This window comes from Myodes glareolus, chromosome 26 (genome assembly GCF_982192425.1).
Source record: "Myodes glareolus chromosome 26, mMyoGla1.1, whole genome shotgun sequence".
Classification (NCBI taxonomy): Eukaryota; Metazoa; Chordata; class Mammalia; order Rodentia; family Cricetidae; genus Myodes; species Myodes glareolus.
In genome coordinates, this window is record NC_142051.1 from 42,248,829 (window position 1) to 42,268,736 (window position 19,908).

General features: G+C 47.2%; 1 protein-coding gene across 1 annotated transcript in view; it reads right to left on the minus strand.

Moving 5' to 3' along the window:
* Window positions 1-19,908, minus strand: part of Glt8d2 (glycosyltransferase 8 domain containing 2) — a 30,906-nt gene that overhangs the window by 4,593 nt on the left and 6,405 nt on the right. The window contains exons 2-9 of the mRNA XM_087902092.1: window positions 12,702-12,748; window positions 10,104-10,196; window positions 8,146-8,317; window positions 5,965-6,082; window positions 4,180-4,264; window positions 3,537-3,649; window positions 1,944-2,110; window positions 127-239 (exon numbers count right to left, since the gene is read on the minus strand). Of these exons, the coding sequence (XP_087758218.1) occupies window positions 127-239; window positions 1,944-2,110; window positions 3,537-3,649; window positions 4,180-4,264; window positions 5,965-6,082; window positions 8,146-8,317; window positions 10,104-10,196; window positions 12,702-12,720 (880 nt within the window). The 5' untranslated portion in view covers window positions 12,721-12,748. The remainder of the gene's footprint in view (window positions 1-126; window positions 240-1,943; window positions 2,111-3,536; window positions 3,650-4,179; window positions 4,265-5,964; window positions 6,083-8,145; window positions 8,318-10,103; window positions 10,197-12,701; window positions 12,749-19,908) is intronic.

The following is a 19,908-nucleotide window of genomic DNA, read 5'->3' on the forward strand; positions in this document are numbered from 1 at the left end:
AGCCTGAGAGTTAATGAACTGGGGTGGCCAAGGTCACCCCAAGGGTTTGAAGCCCTAGGCTATAGGTAGCCTGGTGGTGGTCACTGGGTACAATATACACATCCCTTGTTTCCTGGCGGTACTTACCCAGGTGCCGTATGTGCCACAGAGGGTTGATGGTGGAATACTTGCCATGAAACACAATCAGCATCGGGGAGGTGGCCACTCCTCCTCCCAGGGAGCTGCTGTAGAGGTTTTCTCTGAGACGTGAGATAGAGAAAACACCGAGTAAATGCGAATGTGGTCCTTCAGACAAGACTAAGGTTTTCCTCTTTCACTTTTCCCCAACTTTTCGTTTTTAGCTTAGGATCTTTGTTGTTAGAGACGGTCTCATGTAAAGCAAATTGGCCATGAAATCCCTATATTGCTGAGGACAGCCCTGAATCAAGCCTGTGCCTTCACTGACACGTGCTGGGGTGAAGGCGTGTGCTACCACACCCACCTTCCAGTGTGGGTTTTGGTTTTCTAATTTTTAAAATTATCAAACTTGAAAATACAGAAAACCAGAAGCTTCCCATACACATCATGTAGAGTCACGCTCTCCCGCGTGTGCCACCTAGGTCACACTCTCCCATGTGTGTCACGTAAGGTCACGCTCTCCTGCGTGTGTCACCTAAGGTCACACTATCTCATTACCTAGGGTCACACTCTTGTACATAAGGCCACACACACGCATGTCACCCAGATTCACAGTGTTAATTCTTGTTACTATCTTGTCACTCTCAAGGATTTTATGACAGGCACAGAAGATCACATTCTGATCCTGTATCATTTCTAACTACTCACAGGTTTGGTGTTAGGATAGTATTAAGTAAGACACAGATAAAGTCTGGAGAGATAGCTCAACAGTTAGGAGCCCTGGCGCCCTTACAGAAGACCCAAGTTCAAGATTCCCAGCACCCAAATGGTGACTCTCATCCATCTATGACTCAAGGGATCCAACACCTTTTTCTGGCCTTCAGGGAGACCAGATATGCTTGTGGTACACAATTGTACACGAAGGAAGGAGGCAGACCACCATATAATAATAATAATAATAACTTTGTCTAAAAAAGAAAAAAATGGAAAAAAATTGAGCCAGGCATAGTGGCACTTCCCTTTAATCCCAGCACTCGGGAGGCAGAGGCAGGTAGATCTCTGGGAGCTTGAGGTCAGCCTGGCCTATAGAGCAAGTTCCAGGACAGCCAGGGCTTCACAAGAAACCCTGTCTTTAAAAGTATTAAATATTCTTTTTTTAAATTCAGTTTCTATAAAATTAACCTTAAAAGTAGGTCTATGACCAGGTATGGTAGCAATCTCAGCATATCAGAGGTAAGAAGCCAGCCTGGCATGGTTTCTTTCTTTTTTTTTCAAGACAGGGTTTCTCTGTAACTTTGGAGCCTGTCCTGAAACTAGCTATTGTAGATCAGGCTGGCCTCAAACTCAGAGATCCTCCTGCCTCTGCTTCCTGAGTGCTGGGAATAAAGGTGTGCACTACCATCACCTGGCGCCGGCCTAGTTTCATAGCAAGTTCCAGGCCAGCAGGCCAGGGCTACAGAGTGAGACCCTGTCCCCCTCAAAAAGGAGACCTATAAAGGAACCCAAAATAAATGAAGTTTCCTCGGTGGAAAAGACTGAAGAGACATTGCTAAGCAACCTACTTGGGAAATAAAGGGAATGAATCCCCTATTTCACAGCATCTCCATTTCTTCAGACTATCCTTCGGGGAAAGATTCTCACCCGTGCCCCTTTTCTTGGTCAACAGGATCTATGAAAATCTGCCCTCAGATCTCTCTCTCTCTCTCTCTCTCTCTCTCTCTAAATTGAGCTATGCAAAGATTAGCTGAGTTGTTTGTTTCCAGCTGGGAACAGTAGTGGCAGAGAAACACCCTCCCCACCACACACACACACACACACACACATACTCCACATTCTTCTGCATCCACTTTTCCAGCTGCTTGGTGATGCGCTGGTGTTTCCATTCGGTCATGTTGGCGACAATCACACCAGGATTGAAAGAGCAGGTGCTGGGGCTGATGCCAAGGTCCTTGATGGCCTTCTTCCGGTAGTCCAGATAGCCCATGTACGTGTTCTGCAAAAGAGCAGGGTGGAGCCCTCTGTTTCTGGGAGACGGTTATGCTCTCAAAGCTGCCGTCCAGTGTCCCTGGGCTTCCTTCTGTGCCGCTGCCTGTTTCTTTTGGTGAGTTTTGTTGTTTGAGGCAGGCTCTCGCTCTGTAGCTCTGGCTGTCCCGGGACTAAACATGTAACCCAGAAGCCTCAAAACTACAACAGAGACCCACCTACCTCTGCCTCTCCAGTGCTGGGATTACAGGCACGTGCCACTGTGCCCAGCATGTTTTTAAAGTTGTGTGTGTGCGCATGCGTGCACGCCACCGTGCATGAATACACGACAAAGGACAGGCTTCCGGGGTGAGTGTTTTTCACGGCTCTCCTTTTCTGTTTTCGTCTCGTTTCTAACCTCTGAATACTGAGTTCTTGCCTCTCAGCCCCAGCACCTGTTGCTTTCTTTTCTGACTCCATTGGCAGCTCATCCTGTTTGAGGGCTCTAAATTCCATCTCTCTAGCCTTCCAACTGCCACATCTGCCTAGTTGGGATTGTATTTCTGTTTTGTTTTTCGAGACAGGATTTCTCTGCCTAACAGTCCCGGCTGTCCCGGAACTCACCTTGTAGACCAGGCTGGCCTGGCTCTCAGAGATCGTCAGCCCCTGCCGCCCCTGGCGTTGCCTTCTTGATGCTTAAGCAGCTCCAACAGGCAGCATGTACCAAGTCCTGTTAAGCTGGCTCCATCCACAGCCACATGCCTGCCTCAGAAGATAGTGTTTCTATCCTTCTTGGTATTGAGGCAGAAGCCCAGAGTCATTAGACCAGACTTAGCCCCTCCTCATCCAAATCAGTCCTGTTTGTCGCAGCTTCAAGATCCCTCCTGACCCCAGCCAGTCCCAGCACTCAGTGTGGCCTTCCCATTCCTGCCCACAAGAGCGACTCAATGTTCCCTTTGAAAATGATTTTATCAGCCGGGCAGTGGTGGTGCACACCTTTAATCCTGGCACTCGGGAGGCAGAGGAGAGACATGTATGTACCATGTGTGTTCCTGGTGCCCAAGGGAGCCAGAAGAGGGCGTTGGGTTTCTGGCACTGGAGTTACATATAGTCGTGAGCCTCTGTGTGGGTGCTGGGAGCCAAGTCACACAGCCTGTGGTGATGATAAGCAACACAGCAGCCATCATTGTTTAGAACATTCGCTGTGTCCCATTACATTGGACACTTGGCAGCATCCCATAGCAGCTCACAAACACAACAGAATAGTGTCCAGGCAATGTTTCAGGCTAGGAAAGTGAGACTTAATGGTAACAGAAATTGGCCCCGAGTGAGTGGGAAAAAAACGGAGCCCCTCACCCCATCCCCCAAAGTTCCCGCTGGCTTTGGATGGGGAGAGTGTGATCATTTTGAGTTGAGGAGGAGAAGGGGAGGGAGGATGTCTAAGAGAGCATGCCCACCTGCAGCCCCACAAGCCGGTTGTTGTCCTGAGCAGAGGGTAAGTCACAGTCATCCGAGAAGGCTGCTGCGTGGCCCAGAGCCAGGGTGGTGTCGTACAGTTCCTGGATGTCGCCTGCATTTGGAAGGATCCTAAATCAAAACAGCAAGTACCTCGGGGCAAGACGGAACCTCAGCTTAACTCCTGGCTTCAATAGAACAAAGAGTACAGGTCCCTCTTTCCCCACGCGTGGCAGCGTTCTGAGGACAGCTCATGCCCTTTGAGGAAGCCACGTGAAACGTCAAGGTGGGTGCTGGCCAGGTCTGTGGCTGGCAGTTTCTGAACGTGTGTCTTATATGTGGACGAGAACAAACATAACATGCACACGCAGCCACGGCCACTGTCAGGTGCCTCGGTGACACTGTATTCCTGCGCATTTTAGGAATATAGAAGAAACTACCAAGGGAATTACTGTGGTCTCGGCAATCAGAGCGGGGCCCTCAGCAAGCCACTCGATTATCCAGGGAAGTATCAAACCCTGCTTGCAAAATATTCCCAGTTTTACAGCCACGTTGTATTCGCTTTACAAAGTGTTTGAAGTCAGCTAGCTACATGGGAAATGGAGCTGTGCCCTCCCAAGAGTTCTCGGCAGCGAGTGGGTGTACCTTGTACGATGACGTCATCGTCCAAATAGATGACTTTCTCGTGCTGATGGATGAGCAGAGGGAGATAAAATCGCACGAAGTTCAGCTGTTGAAAGAGAAACTGGTGGGCAAAGGCATATGGCTCAAGGCTGTGTGGTACCTACAAGTCAGCTCTGTTTAGCCCAAGTGCGGAATAGAATACAGCAGGCCGAAGTGATGGCTCACCCAGGCTTTAGCACCTGATCCTCTGGGTTCTGGGGATGAGGCCAGGCTGGCCCAGAGACGCTCTCCTAGATCCAGACCCCACTCTCTGAAGCAGTGACCACTTCCCTTCCAGGGACAGCTACAGTGGGAGTCTCCAGTGCCCCCTGATCAATCTTTTAGGATCCAGACTTCCTGCTTTCTCTACCTTGTCAATTAGAGAACTCTCAACTAATTAGACTTAAGATATTCTCTCCCCCCGACCTGCTTCTCTTCCTCTCCCTCTCCCCCTATCTCCCCTTATACACATACACATACACACACACACACACACACACACACACCAAATAAGCCTTTTAGCCTCTTAATCCAAAAAACAGAAACACGAGTTTGTAGGGTTTTCGTTAGTGACGTCCAGTTTTCGGAACCAGCCGACAATAGATCATATCACAGAAAAGCCTTAGAATTTGATTGGAAAGGATGGATTTACATGAGCTGCATAGAGGAGGTGGCCAGTTTCTGCAGATTGCCCTCAGAACCTGCTTTGGACTGGAAGCATGAGGACCTGGGCTTGATACCCACACTTGGTACCCGGTACCCACACGCAAAGATGACTGTAGCACACTGGTCTGAACCCCCAGTGCTTGCTGGGGTCCACTGGCACACAAGCATATAATACACACACACACACACACACACAAAATGCTCTTCATGAAGGAGGGGGAGTCTTTGTGGGCACTCTTGGAAGCAAAATAGCCCCCAAACTAGGGAAAGCATAGTGTCTCCTAAAATATGATGTGGCCACCAACTGAGGCGCATAGCTGTCACATGGCTGGCTTTCCTTGGCTTTTGGAAGAATAAGAGCTAACTAAGGATTAGGAACAGAAGATACAGCGAGGAAGTGCTTGGGAACGCTTTTGCCGGCCCTGCTCCCTGGCCCACCCCCCACCCCCACCCATAGTCCTCTTCACACACACAAATGTAGCCTACATTTTTGCAACTGGTTTCTTTTCTCGTGCTTATATAAACCATCTTAAATCCTCCCTGGAGCAGGTGGCTGCTAAGCTATAAATAAGCAAAGCTCTGTGGGGCTCTAGCACTCGTGAGTCTGAAATATCTTATGTGTGCCTCAGATGGTGTACTGGCAGGTTTTGTCAACATGACACAAGTTAGAGTCATCAGGGAGGAAGGAGCCGCCGTTGAGAGAAATGCCTCCGTGAGATGCAGCTATAGAGCATTTTCTTAGTCAGTGATCAGCGGGGAGGGCCAGCCCATTGTGGGTGGTGCCATCCCTGGGCTGGTGGTCCTGGGTTCTGTAAGAAAACAGGCTGAGCAAGCCATGGGGAGCAAGCCAGTAAGCATTCCCCCTTCCATGGCCTCTGCATCAGCTCCTGCCTCCAGGTTCCTGCCCTGCTTGAGTTCCTGTCCTGACTTCCTTCCGTGATGAACAGTGCTATGGAATTGTAAACTGAATGAACAAAGCCTTTCCTCCCAACTCGCTTTTTGGTCCTGGTTTTTCTCTGCAGACCCTAAGACAGAGGGCTAGGGCTCTACGGTATGCGTGAACTCAGGACTGTCCCCACCATGTGCATGGCTCTTACTCACAGGCTGGAGCAGCTCAGGCCTCGGTGAGTCTGGTCTAATCTTCCCCTTGAGGACTATAGGGTTGAACTCCACAATTTTGAAGTTTATTTCTCTCAGTTTAGAATGTTCGATCCATTTTCTAGAGAGATGACCAAAAACCTCTAGTACACACGTTCAAACTTTCCTCAATTTAATTTGCATGCCAACCCAGGGCTAGTCTGCTGTGGCCTTCGGAAGTTAAAACAGAATGCCTACAAACGGCTCTCAGGCTGTAAATCCTTCCGATTGCTTCTCCATCTGGTCTACCTTCCAGTCTCCCCCTTTCCCACCCCCGATCTTACAACTCTGCCAAGGAAACTAACAAGACAGTAATAACCAAGTATATCCCCACATCAGAAATCCGCCCAGGAAACTGGAGGAACAAGACATGTCCCTTATCAAGCAGTCCTGTACCCGCCAGACCGACAGCCACATGTTCCCCCTGAGAGACAGGCAGCACATGCCGCACCAACACGTGTAGCTGTCCGGCTGTCATCTTGTTCCCTCCTCTGCTCACCCTTCTTCTGTTCCTCCACCCACTCCTCCCCCCCCCCCCACAAATCACTCAGCCTTACAGGGCATATATCTCTCATCAGATTCATTACGAGAATATAATGGCAGAAATAATCTCAAAACAGACTTGGCAATGACCCAAGCCACAGATGGCAACATTTGCGGTTGATCACAAATTGGCAGAAGAGGCCTGGGAGTCGGGAGCTCAGCGGCAGAACTCCTGCCACTGTCGGTGGGAACATGGCAGTTGTCAAGGAAGTATATTTGCTTGTGGTGATTTCCTGAGATGCCCAGTGGGCTCCTACGGTCTACTCTTGTGTTCAACTCCTACGAGAACTGGTTTTAAAATATGTAAACATGGGGGAGGAGGAAGGCCCAACAGCCAGGAGCTGGGAGACGGCCCACCTTTGTTGACCATTTGTATCTATGAATTGTGTGATCTGTTCCTTTTTGGCTGGCTGGTTTGTTTAGCTTGGAGAAGGTCCTACTGCGCAGCCCAGTCTCTAATTTCCAATCCTCGTTCCTCAGCCTCTCGGGCACTAGAAGGACAGTGTTGGCTCTTGGTGACTGTGTTGTTTAAGGACCTGGGATGGAATTCTGGGCCTTGGTGTCTGTTCATAGTTTATACTTATTTTTCCACTAGACTTAAATTTAAATATTTTTGCAACAATTCTTCATTATAAGCCATACTTTTTACTAATCGATTTTATAACTAATCCCATTCACTGCTCCTCATTATTCAGAAGGTCTTGGGTTATACAGACAAGTCTGTTAGCTTTCTCTTTTAATTCTTGGGCTTGAGGAGCTACTCTCCAGACCAAGATTACACAGCTATTCTGCATTTCTAAAACACATTTAAAATCTGATTTTTTTTGTTCACTTCTTCTTACTTTAACTCTGGCTCATTTTTTTTTTTAGCATGGCAGGATATTGGAAGAATAAGTTCAAAGTTATAGTATGACCTATAAAGTTATATCGCTGTAAGTTTGTAGTTCAGTCATTACAGATCAAGTGTGATTCAATGGTAGGGTTTGTATTTAATCTGTGTGAGTCATGGATTAAATCTCTGGCCTCTTCCCCAAAACTAGCTAGTGAGGGTTATGCAAATATTGTCCTAGGTTAGGAAAAGAGAGGGGAAGTGGAAAGAACACTTGTTCTCCCTCCTTCACTGGGGACTGATCCAGGTCCTGACTTAGGCACTAAGATTGGCTGGTCTTCCCTCTGCCTTCCCTCTGTAGCCCCCAGTGATCCTCCCAGCTCCGCCTCCTCAGTGGAGGCTCGCAAGCCTTCCTCAGCATGGCGAAGAACAAATACTTGAAGGATTTTCCAGTAAGCTGCTTCAGGACTGGGGCTCTTTAGTCCACTAGAGAGTTCACATCTGCAGAAGTAGCTGTTGTCCTACTTAATAATGAGGCTTTGTGGGCGTTTCCTCATCTTGAAATGCATTAGTCAAGTCACAAATAAGCCCAGGACTTCCTCTCAATAATTCTAATGATAGCTATCAATCTAGAAGAAGAAAAGGAAGGAGGAGGAAGAGGAGGAAGAAGAAGAGGAAGAAGGAGAGAAGGTGAAGGTGGTAAGGGCTCATCTACCAAGAAAAAAAGAACATTGAAAGAAAATAGAACATTCCAGAAACACAGCACAAACTACCTTATTCGAGACAGCGTGTTTCGTAGTCCAACGACATAGAACACAATGTTGGCGTCGGTGTTGCTGTAGATGCTGTTGATAGCAGCCATGGCTGCGCCCATCCTCCCCGGGGCCGCACAGATCACCACTGGAATCTCCTCTTCTATGTCCTCAGGGGATTCGGAATCATCATCTAAAAGATCCCATCAAAATCAGTGACTCAGAGCACAAGGAACGTCACAGGAAAGACTCTGACTCCTAGTTGGCGGCGTTGGAGAGGATGGTTCTACAAAACCCAGGTTCTCCTCCGTTTCCTGGACACGAGTATGGAAATCTCAGCTGGCACACGGCCAAACACCAAAACTAACTTTACTATTCCCTTGCTGCAAAATGCGGTCAAGTCGGACGAATGGGATGTTGCTTTAAGTAACGTGTGCATTTGCAGGGCCTGCATCCTGGAGCGATGCCTCCTGCCTCCCTTTGCACCTCCCTCCCCCAGCATGGTGGCATGACATGGTGGAGAGCCCTCTTTGCTTGAGAATACCCGAAGACAGCAGAACCATATGTGTGAAGGGTTTTGATCTGGAAGGCTATGGAATCCACGCATCAGACTTTCAAGTGGAGACAGCGCAAACCTCTAGGTCCCTGTTACTTGGGAGCTCTTTTTCAGAAGCCAGTGCACAGCCTCGCACACCTCACGGACCCAGCAGTCAGAACCAACTCCCCGAGTCAGGACTTGTCTGGCCTCCACTGCTGTGGTCGCTCTGTTGCTCTTTATTGCTCAGTGAAGACTCTCAAGTGTCAGCAGCAAGAGGAAGGAGTAACGAAGGGGCCTGACTGGCCCTCATGATGAATTACTGATCGTTCTTCAGCACCAAAAGAGACGGAACACCAATACTACATCATATCTTGGTGCCACAGTGTGACCTGCAGCTGGGAATGAAGATTAGCCAGTCTGTGCACGCCTGAGTTTTATGAAGCTTCATTCCGCTTTGCAGACAGTTTCACAAAACCTCTCTCCTAGGCCCAAGGTAGTTCTAACTGATATTTAATTCAATAAACACTGACTGAGGCAAATTACTAGGCATATTTTTATATAACTTAATAAACATTACATGGCTTCATCTTGTTATATGTTTTCCTTCTGTCCATTTCTGTTTCTGCTACTAGAAAAAAGTTGTTTTCATGACATATATCCTGACTTGAGAGAATCTCATAATAAATATACTTTGAAGGGAAAAATAATGTAAAATTCTTAGCTGGGTGTCTTGGTACACGTGGAAGCAGAGGGAGGTGCGAGGCACCAGCCGTAGCAGTTTTCTCCACCACCGAGCCTCTCTCCAGTCCTCTGAAGACTCATTTTTAAGTTGAGCTATTGGAAGCCATTTCCGGACTAACGGGAATGGATCAGCAGGAAGAGGAGAAGGGACGGGACAATTCTCAAAGTGTGGGAGAAGCTCTAAAGGGACAGGGTGCAGAGCCGCCCCTCAAGGTGGGGCCAAGAACCAAGGGCACGAGCACCAGCTTAGAGCTTCTAAGAAACTTTGTGATGCTCAGCCTCACGTGGGGTCAGTCATGAGCTTTTCTTTGGTTTGTTTGAGACGAGTCTCACTTTGTAACCAAGCTTTTTTTTTTTATGTTTGAGACAGGTCTCACTTTGTAAACTCAGATTGGCACTGAACTCACTAGGTAGCCCAGGCTAGCCTCAAACTGACAACGCTTCTACCTCAACCTCTGGAGGTTGGGATCACAGGTGTGTTCTAACAAGTCCTCCATGTGACATTTACATAGGTTACAGTTTAAGCAGCACTGATCATTCCGGAGCATAACCGAACTGCCGCCCTAGGGAAGCTATTTTACAAGTGAGCCCTTAGGAGTTAACCACACTGTTATCTGCCCCTGGAACACTGATGGGACCTGGTGGACGATACTGAAGCCACCCTCTTAGGTATCTTTTGACAGAACCCATGCTTGCTCACCCGCTTCAGGCTTGGGTGCAGCTCCCCTGTGAACCTTCTTGTACAGAATCCCACAGAGGGTCAGGGCCAGAAGGAACAGCAGCACTTGGTTAACTGAAATGAAGAAGAAAACACATCAAAGGCTGATCCTTCAACCTCAAACCACTAAAAGAAAAAGAAATCCAGATTGGCAGCTGGGCAGCCATACAGGGGACATGGCAGCTTGGACAGCCATACAGAGGATGTAGCTTGGGCAACCATACAGAGGATACAGCAGTCTAGGGCAGCCATACAGGACGTGGCACCTTGGGCTGCCGTACAGGGGACGCAGCAGCTTGGACAGCCATACAGAGGACATGGCAGTCTGGGGCAGTCATACAGAGGACACGGCAGTCTGGAGTACGATGGCCAGGCTCCTCAACATGCAAGGAAGACTCAGGCCCAGGCAGTCTCATGACAAAGGCCTCGAACCCGGTCACCACAAGAGGCTGCCTTGCATGAATATTCGATCCACTACACAAACAGCTTTATTTCTAGAATGTCTTTTACGAGCTACCGCTAATTCTGAACAGGCTTAAAGCAGCAGAAGCTAGTTGCATTTCAGTTGGTTCAAATGCTCATTGAAGAGAGGGGCAGGCGATCCTGGCTCTGGGTCAGGATCTCAATGCTACGAGTTCTCAGTCTCCAGCTGTTCCACATTATTGACAATGTTAGCTTTTGGGACTTACCCAGCAACAGGAGGGGGCAGGGCAGAACACACATTGCCGGTTGTTGGTAAAATGACTGGGGGCATTTGTGTTCACAGAGTTAAGCAATAGCAGATCATGTGTGAAAAAGCCAGTCTCTGCAACATTGCAGGCAAGCAACACAAGGTACTCAAAACTGAACATTCTTTTTTCGAGATAGGATTTCTCTGTATCTTTGGAACTTGTCCTGGAACTAGCTCTTGTAGACCAGGCTGGCCTCAGACTCACAGAGATCTGCCTGCCTCTGCCTCCCGAGTGCTGGGATTAAGGGTGTGCGTCACCACCACCCGGCTAAAACTGAACATTCTTCTAATTGAACATATTTTATGAATCATCTTCTTTTTGTGCCAGGATACACACACACACACACACACACACACACACACACACACACATTCCCATTTACAGAAAGGATAGAAACTTTCTGTTATAAAATATACCTACAAATACTAAACATAAGTGAGTTTAAAGACAACCTCTAAAGTAATGTGGAAGACAGAATGAACACAGATGACAAAAACTGGGGAGATGGGACTTTGCCACAGGCCAGGCACAAGCGTGAATTGTAGGGCATGCTGGGAGAGTCAGGTGTGTGACCCAGGCTTGTGACCCTGCAAGCACCAGGCAGAGGCAGGAGGATCACAGGGAGTCCAAGTCAGCTTGAGCTACACTATAACTCTGTTGTGGGGAACAGACGGAGCTGGGACAGGAAATCAGATTCAAACCTCATTTTTATCACCTTCTAGCTGTGAAAACTTAACTTCCCCAAGCCTCTATGGGCTTCTCTGATACAAATAAAAATAATAAAAATTGAAAATAGCTCTCTAAATGTCATTACTGGCTTTATGCTAGTTAACCTTTGACCCTCAGGCTCTTGTGTTCATGTTTGTAGAAGGAATGACCTAGAGAGTCTTAGACGCCTTCCCAACCTACATGGAGTCCCTCGTGGTAGTTCAGTCTTGCTAAAGTGCAGCTTCCAGCTGCCCCTCCCCCCTTTTGGGGAAGATTCAGCCGTGGATAGCCACAGGCCAGGAAAAAGTAAAAAGTTCTACAGGTCTCAAGAGATCTGATACCTGCTCACCTACCACTGTGTTTAGAGCAGTGACCCCATACCTGACCTTCCCATGGCTGTTACCTTTGACAAAAAGTTGCCAGAAGAGAAGAATGTTTCGGTTAAGTATATCCCATGCGATACTTGGAACATACACACACACAGAAAATAAACATACACTCATTTAAATGAAGATCACATCTAATTGGATGCTTTTTGTTTTCATTTAAATCAGGCAACTCTAAGAGTTGTAGTAACAGCATCAGGTCACTGTGCTTTCCCTGAAATTAATAATGTTCTATCTAAAATCAGGAGAATATAGGAGTTTGAAAGGATTAAAGATTGGATGTGGCCCTTTAAGAACAAGAATCGAGCCTTACAAATACTTAGGCATGAACGAGAATACTCGTTTAGAGCGAGGAAATGATCATAATAGCATGTGTCTTTAAAAAGATATGATCCAGGCCAGGTGGTGTGGCGCATGCCTTAATCCCAGCCCTGGGAGTTGTAGGCCAGCCTGGTCAGTCTACAGAGCTAGTTACAGGACAGCTTGGTCTACCTGTAGAAACCCTGTCTTGAAAAAAAATCAATATGTGTTACATATATACAAATTATATGTATATATGATCCATGATTATATGACCAATGGTAAACCCATTTATAGCCAAACTCAACAACATCCCACAGGAATCCTCAAATGACCATGCCAAAACTGCTTGTGGGAAAATGGTCTATGAAAATCAGAGAGAGAGAGAGAACATCATTGGAACACTCCTCTGAAACATCTTTCTTCATGAGTCTTTTCACAGGTTCAGTTCTTACTTTTGCGTAGAAGAGCCATGTGTATCCACCTGGATAACAACCAGGACCTGTGGATTGAAGAGTAAAAAGATGTCATAAAAAAAAAAACAATCAATGCCAAAGACATCAGTTGTGAAGAACTGCATCTTCTCTGGAAATCTGCTATGTTGTGAGGTGTATATCATTTGTTACTGTTTGGGGTCTAGAATTTTGGGGAGAAAACAGATATCTCTTGGATGTGGTCTCAGTTTCCTGCTGTGAGGAAACACCCTGACAAAGGAAGCTCAAGAGAAAACAGACTTGTTCACAGCTCAAGAGCACAGCCGTCATGGCAGGGATGCAGGTACCTGAAGCAGAGCGTCGCTGTGAGATAATCCTTCTGTGCACCGTGAACATGTGTTGCTCTCATTGGTTGATAATAAAAGCTGATTTCGCCTATAGCAAGGCAGAATAAGGTCAGTCAGGAAAGCCAAACCGAAAATACTGAGAGGAGAAGGGCGGAGTCAGGGGAGATGCGAGCCAATCGCCCGAGAAACAAGATGCCAGAGGACTGGTAAAGCCACAGCCATGCGGCAATACATAGATGAACAGAAATGGGTTGATTTAAATGTAAGAGCTAATTAGTAGTAAGCCCGAGCAAGCGGCCAAACATTTATAATTAATAGAAGCCTCTGTGTGGTAATTTGGAGAACGGCTGCTAGGAATTTGGAAACAGGCAAGAGATAAGGCTCTGCTTATGGTTACACACTTTCACAATCAGGAAGCAGAAAGTGTGGAACACTTATGCAGCCTCTCTTGTCTGTTTGTATAGTCCAAGGTCTTCTTCGCCTAGGGAACAGTCCCACCCACAGTGGGCAGGTCTTCCCACTTCCACTAGTGTAATTGAGTTAATTCCCACAGACACGCCCACAGGTCCATTCCCCATGTGAATCTAACTTGCATGAAGTTGACCACCGAGATAACCATCACACATATATAGTCTACTTTAAGGGTCATTATTCTGGCTGAACAAATGGATCCAACAGATGCTCTCTTCCTTAAATGTCATTTTTATGTAGTCCCATCTACTCTGATAGCCAAGAGAGACAATGGGGCTCCTTTTGGAAAGGGATGAAAGGAAGAAAAAAAACTGAAGAGAAATGATCTTCAGTGCTCCCTGAGGCCAATGTGAATTTCTCTTACAATTTCTCTGAGAACTGAACATTTACATTTGAAGTTCATGTTTACAGATAGCATGGGGCATAAGTTAAAATTCCGTTTTAACAGCAGATGGAGAACGGGCTGTTCTATGAGGAAATGTGGCTCAGAAGGGCCCAGAGACCCCAGCACACATCCTGCCTTTGCAGTTCTCCCCCTAGTGTTTCTGTTTTGGGTTTCTGAGTCTTCTTGTTCTCTTTGCTGTCATCAGCCCGGTAGAACAGGTATTGGCCAGTAGAGCTTTCAAAAGGCACGGACCACACAGTTAGTTCTGGAACTCTCTCTAGAGGCCATTTTGGTTCCACCAGGGGTCAGAGAGTGCGGCTCCAGGCGGTGGAGTCACTAGGGTCGCGTTTCGGTGTGCACACATGAGGTGAGCCAGGCCACCGTGACTATGAAGTCCCTCCCCACTGTCAAGTGCTAGCTCATCTGCAAAGGGAGCTCATCTTTCCCAGGCTGCCCAGTCCGAAATCTTCATGAGACGAAACAAGCAACTTCAGGAAATGAGCACCCGCATGTCTAATAGCAAGACACTCCGTGAAGTTGAGGAAAAGGGATGTGCCTGAAGCAGCGTGTAGGAAGCCCTAAGTCACACGGCATCTCTTTGAGAAGCAGAACGTTCCCACAGAAAGCCTGCCTTATATACAAAGGCTGGGATGTACCTCTGCAGCACAGGGCTTGCCGAGCATGTACAGGGTCCAGTCTGGAGCCCTGGGCAGGGTGGGCCATGTTAAATTGTACCCTCTTCTCCTCTTTACAATTTCAGCTCCTAATACCATGGCTTCATGGGACTTAAGGTCCCAGGGGTAAACACAACAGAAACTTCTGCAGGCATAGGACCAAATAAAGAGCATACTCCAGCATGGCTGGCATGCTGCTAGGTTAGAAGGGAGTCCTACAGTCAGATGAGCCAAGGTTCAAGTCCTAGCTCCACCGTACAGGAGACCTCTGACCTGGGAAAGTTAAACTTCCATACCTACAATATCACTCTGCAACCACCATGCTTAATAACGAATTCAAGAAAAAATAAATAAACCTCAACAATTTAGTGAGAGGTTATTGGGAAACAAGAAATTAATAATCTCAAAGTATCACCTGATTAGCTATTAATTGCAAAAGGGACTTCTCAAGAATTGAAGTGGAATATTCCATCTCAACAAGGTGAACGGATTCCGTGTCATCAACAGCAGAAAAACCTGAGACTGTCTCAGGAAGTGAGGGGCAACAGGACATTTTGTCTATTCTATTAGGAACAGGGCGCAGGCAAGTCCAAATTGTGCTTCATTCTGAACTCTCTGGGCCTCTCTGAATATGTGGATGTCTTGGAAGAAAGCAAAAAGGCTACCTGTTGCCAAGTGAACACAATGTGCTTGTCAAATCGCCTTCAAAATATCTATATCTCTGCCACTGACTGGTCTGCCATCGGCTTTGGTCAGAGTAGCTTCTTTTGCAATAACAGTGGACTCAAAATACCTCAAAGAACTGGAGTAAGAGATTCCCGAGTACTCCGCCATAAAAAGGACATTTATATAACCCACTCTAAGCTCAAGCGACGTCATGGAAGCGGGGGGAGGGCGGGGAGTGGGTTGGGGGGGGGGAGTAGACACAGAAGAGCCGAGGAAAGAGCAGAGCATGGGTCACAGGCTTCCCGGTGGCACGTGACCTTTACACTCGGACCCACCGCAACCACGTGCATAACCTGCACAAGATGGGTCCGTCAATGCCCTGGCATAGACAGGTGACCGTGCGGGCTGTCACCACTCCCTTAGGGCTTATAGGCAAGGCGTGGGTGGAGGGGGCACGAAAAGGTTAAAACAGAATCTTGGGGCAATAGAGACCTCTCAGTGATTAAGAATGGACCAGACCCCAGTTCCATCCCCGCACTCGCGATGGGCAGCTGAGGACAGCCTGTAACTCTGGCTCAGGGATGGAAAGCTTCCGGCCTCCTCAAGCTCCTACACACACACACACACACACACACACACACACACACACACACACACACACGCCTGTCTTCCTCTTCCCCACCCGATCCCACAAACATATAATTAAATAAAGACATCTCCAGAGACTTGACAATGAGATTAAATAAATGGTCCCTGATTGCATATTTAAGAAACAGAGGTATCTGGGTGATCGTGGCTCACGCCTTTGATCCCAGCACTCGGGAGGCAGAGGCAGGCGGGTTCTCTCTGGGTTTGAGGCCAGCCTGGTCTGCAGGCTAGTTAGTTACTGTTCTGTCGCTGTGATAAAACACCACAGCCAAGGCAATTTGTGGAAGAAAGAGTTTATTTGGGCTTATGGCTCCAGAGGGCTTCCGAGTCCAAGATGATAGAACTTCAGGAGTGTCTCAGGACAGCCAGGGTCACACAGAGAAATCCTGCTTCAAAACCCCCAATAAAAATAAGTAAATAAATAATAAACCCAGTGATAAATTATTGGAAAAGGTTAGGAATACAACTGTCTCAATGTTGTTAGTACTCAGGCATCTGCACTGGCCTGCCCTTGGGGTCCTGACAGGATATGTCCTCAACTGTAGCCAATAAGAGCACCTCCTGTGCACATGCACAATGTTCCCTTTTAAAAGGGCCCTGCCCACCTCCCATCTCTCTCTTCTTCTTTTCTTTTCTCCTTCCTTCCTTCCTTCCCTCCCTCCTTCCCTCCTTTCCTTCCTTCCTTCCTTCCTTCCTTCCTTCCTTCCCTCCCTCCCTCCCTCCCTTCCCTCCCTCCCTCCCTCTCTCCCTTCCTTCCCTCCCTCCCTCCCTCCCTCTCTCCCTTCCTTCCTTCCCTCCCTCCCTCCTTCCTCTGTCTGTGCCTTTCTCTCTGCTTCTCTACCCATCTCTCTTTCTCCCCTCTTCTTTCTCTCTCACTGCGTCTCTCCTCTCTTCTGCTGCTCCTCTCCCCAGAAGCCAGCCCCACTCCCCGCTTCCCTTCTTTTACCTAATTAAAAAAAAAAACCCTCCACATGAGCTCTGCTGCATGACATCTTTCTCTCGCGTGTTGCTTTTTAAATGACAACAAACGATACATTTCCTCAGTGGATAGCGATATGGTTCTATGGTAAGATATCTTTGAACACAGGAGACACATTGTATATCTAGGGGTGAAGGGATGGGATGCTTAGGAGTGTATCAAAGGAAGTGATGGGAACAACGATGGGTTGTGACGCATCACAAATGATTACCTGGGATTGTGACAGCCACTAGTGATCAGCTGGGATTGTGACACACCACTAATGATTTGCTGGGATTGTGACATACCACTAGTGATCAGCTGGGATTGTGACAGCCACTAGTGATCAGCTGGGATTGTGAGAGCCACTAGTGATCAGCTGGGATTGTGACACACCTCTAGTGATCAGCTGGGATTGTGACACACCTCTAGTGATCAGCTGGGATTGTGACACACCTCTAGTGATCAGCTGGGATTGTGACACACCTCTAGTGATCAGCTGGGATTGTGACACACCTCTAGTGATCAGCTGGGATTGTGACACACCTCTAGTGATCAGCTGGGATTGTGACACACCTCTAGTGGTCAGATGGGATTGTGACACACCTCTAGTGATCAGCTGGGATTGTGACACACCTCTAGTGGTCAGATGGGATTGTGACACACCTCTAGTGGTCAGCTGGGATTGTGACACGCCACAAATGATTAGCTGAGTCTGTAAATACATGCTTACTATATAAATTAAAATTTCATCTAAGCAAAAAGTATGGGGTCATCATATGAATAAACTTTTGTGAGGAATAGGACAGTCAGAACACTCGTTAAACCTCATGTGGCTAACAGTAGAAGCCTAGTTAATAAGAGGCACTGGCTGGATGATCCTGGGGAAATCACTCCACCTGTCTCGAGTCCCAGCATGATGAGGAAAGAACACAATTCGATAAGGCCTAACAATCTGGAGCCTTATATGATGCTTCCTTCAAATAAACTGAGATCAAAAGGCCCGGTCTTGTCCATAAGCGCCACCAAGTCGATCCACAGATTCAACAAAACTCCAGGGTGTTTCCTAAGGAATAGGAAAAGTTATCCTAAAACCCACACAGAAGTACCAGGTGCCCCATGGAGCCTAAGCATCCGTGAACAAGACTGTCATATGTCCTAATATCAAATTATATTCCCAAACCACAGACACCGAAACACTGTGACACAAACTAAACACACACAGAGTTAACTCATTTTCCAGAAAGGCACCAACTTAATGTGCAGAGAGTTCACCAATCAGCCACGCTCAGTCAAAACATCTTTCACTGTTCATTTCAAGATAAAAATAACATAGAAAACCAAAACAAAAAATAGACATAGAGATGAAAGGAGAGAACCCAGTCCCCAGAGCTGTCCTCTGACCACAGTCAGGGGTTAGAGGCACTTAGTTCTGCTGAGTCCCTGGCGCTCAGTTCCCAGCACCCACCTGGCAGGTCCTGGAACTCCAGGTCCAGTGATCCAGTGCCCTCTGCTGGCCCCCGATGGAACTGCATTTTATATACTATATTTACATACATGTAGGCAAAACACCTATACACACAATAACAAAATAAATCTATTAGAAAACATGTAAAGGAGGCAGAGGCCTGAGTCCAGCAGCCTAAGGCTAAATCCAAGGTCTAAGACTGTGGTGGCGAATATATTTAAACATCATTTTTAATTCCAGGCTCGCACATGAGTGCCGGTACCCATGGAGGCCTTTTGATTCTCTGGGAGCTTGATTCTCTGGGAGCTTTGATTCTCTGGATTCACAGGTACTCTAAGTCACCTGACATGGAACCTAACATGTGTTACATGTGGTGGTTTGAATTAGGGGCTCCCCATATTTTCAGACATTTGAACATTTGGTTCCCGGTTAACGACACTGTTCCATGGTTTAGGAGGTATGACCTTTATTGGGGAAAGTATGTTACTGAGGGCAGGATTTGGGCTTTTAAAGCCTTATACCCTTCTGTGTGCTCTGTAGCAGGCTTTCTTTGGACCACCAGCCCCCAAACCATTACACAGTGGCTTATTGTTAATTATGAATTGTAACACGAGGGGCCGGCTTGTTGGGGTTTCTGTCCCACCCGGTACCCCACAACCAGCATACCCCAAGGAAAATCACACACAAGACTCCATAAGGTTATAAACTGATTGGCCCATTAGGTCAGGCTGCTTATTAGTTCTTATGACTTATCTTAACCCATTATTCTGATCTATGTTAGCCACACGGGCTCAGTACCTTTCTCAGTGTGACAGCTTACATGTTGCCTCTTCGGTGGTCTGCACAGGAGTGGCTGAGGGACCTTCCTCCTCCGTAGCCTTATTCTATTCTCATTGCCCCGCTTCTACTTCCTGTCTGGTTGACCCGCCTATACTGCCTACCTGGCCAATCAGCGTTTTATTAAAATATGATTGACAGAATACAGACAATTCTCCCGCACCAATGAATTTTCAGCCTTAGCTTACGCTTGTTTCTAACTAGTTTTTTTTCTTTAACTTAAGTTGACCCATTTTTATTAACCTGTGTGCTACCATGAGGCTTGTTTACCTCATCCGCATATTGTCCATCCTGCTCTCCTGCTTCCTCCATATCTGCCTGGTTGGCTGGCTGACTCCTTGTCTCTCCGTCCACCAGCCTTGCATACCCATCCTGTGTCTAGCTACTTACTGTTCAGCTCTTTATGAGACCATTTCAGGTGCTTTAGGCAGGCAAGGTGAAACAAATACAATGTATCTTTACATAGTTAAAAAATGCAACACATCTTTACTTAGTTAAACAAATGCAACACATCTTTACTTAAACAAATATTCTGTTCCACAAGAGTGCTCTCTCTACTTCACGCTCATGGTTCAAGATGTGAACTCTCCGCTTGTGTTCCTGCCATCCCTGCCACTTGCTGCCATCATGGATTCGTAAGCTCTCTGAACTATAAGCTCAAACTCTTTCTTCCACAGGTTGCCTCGGCCATGACGTTTTATCACAGAAACAGAACAATCACCAATGCACTCTGCAAGAACAGTATGTGCCCTTTGCCACTGAGCCATCTCTCCA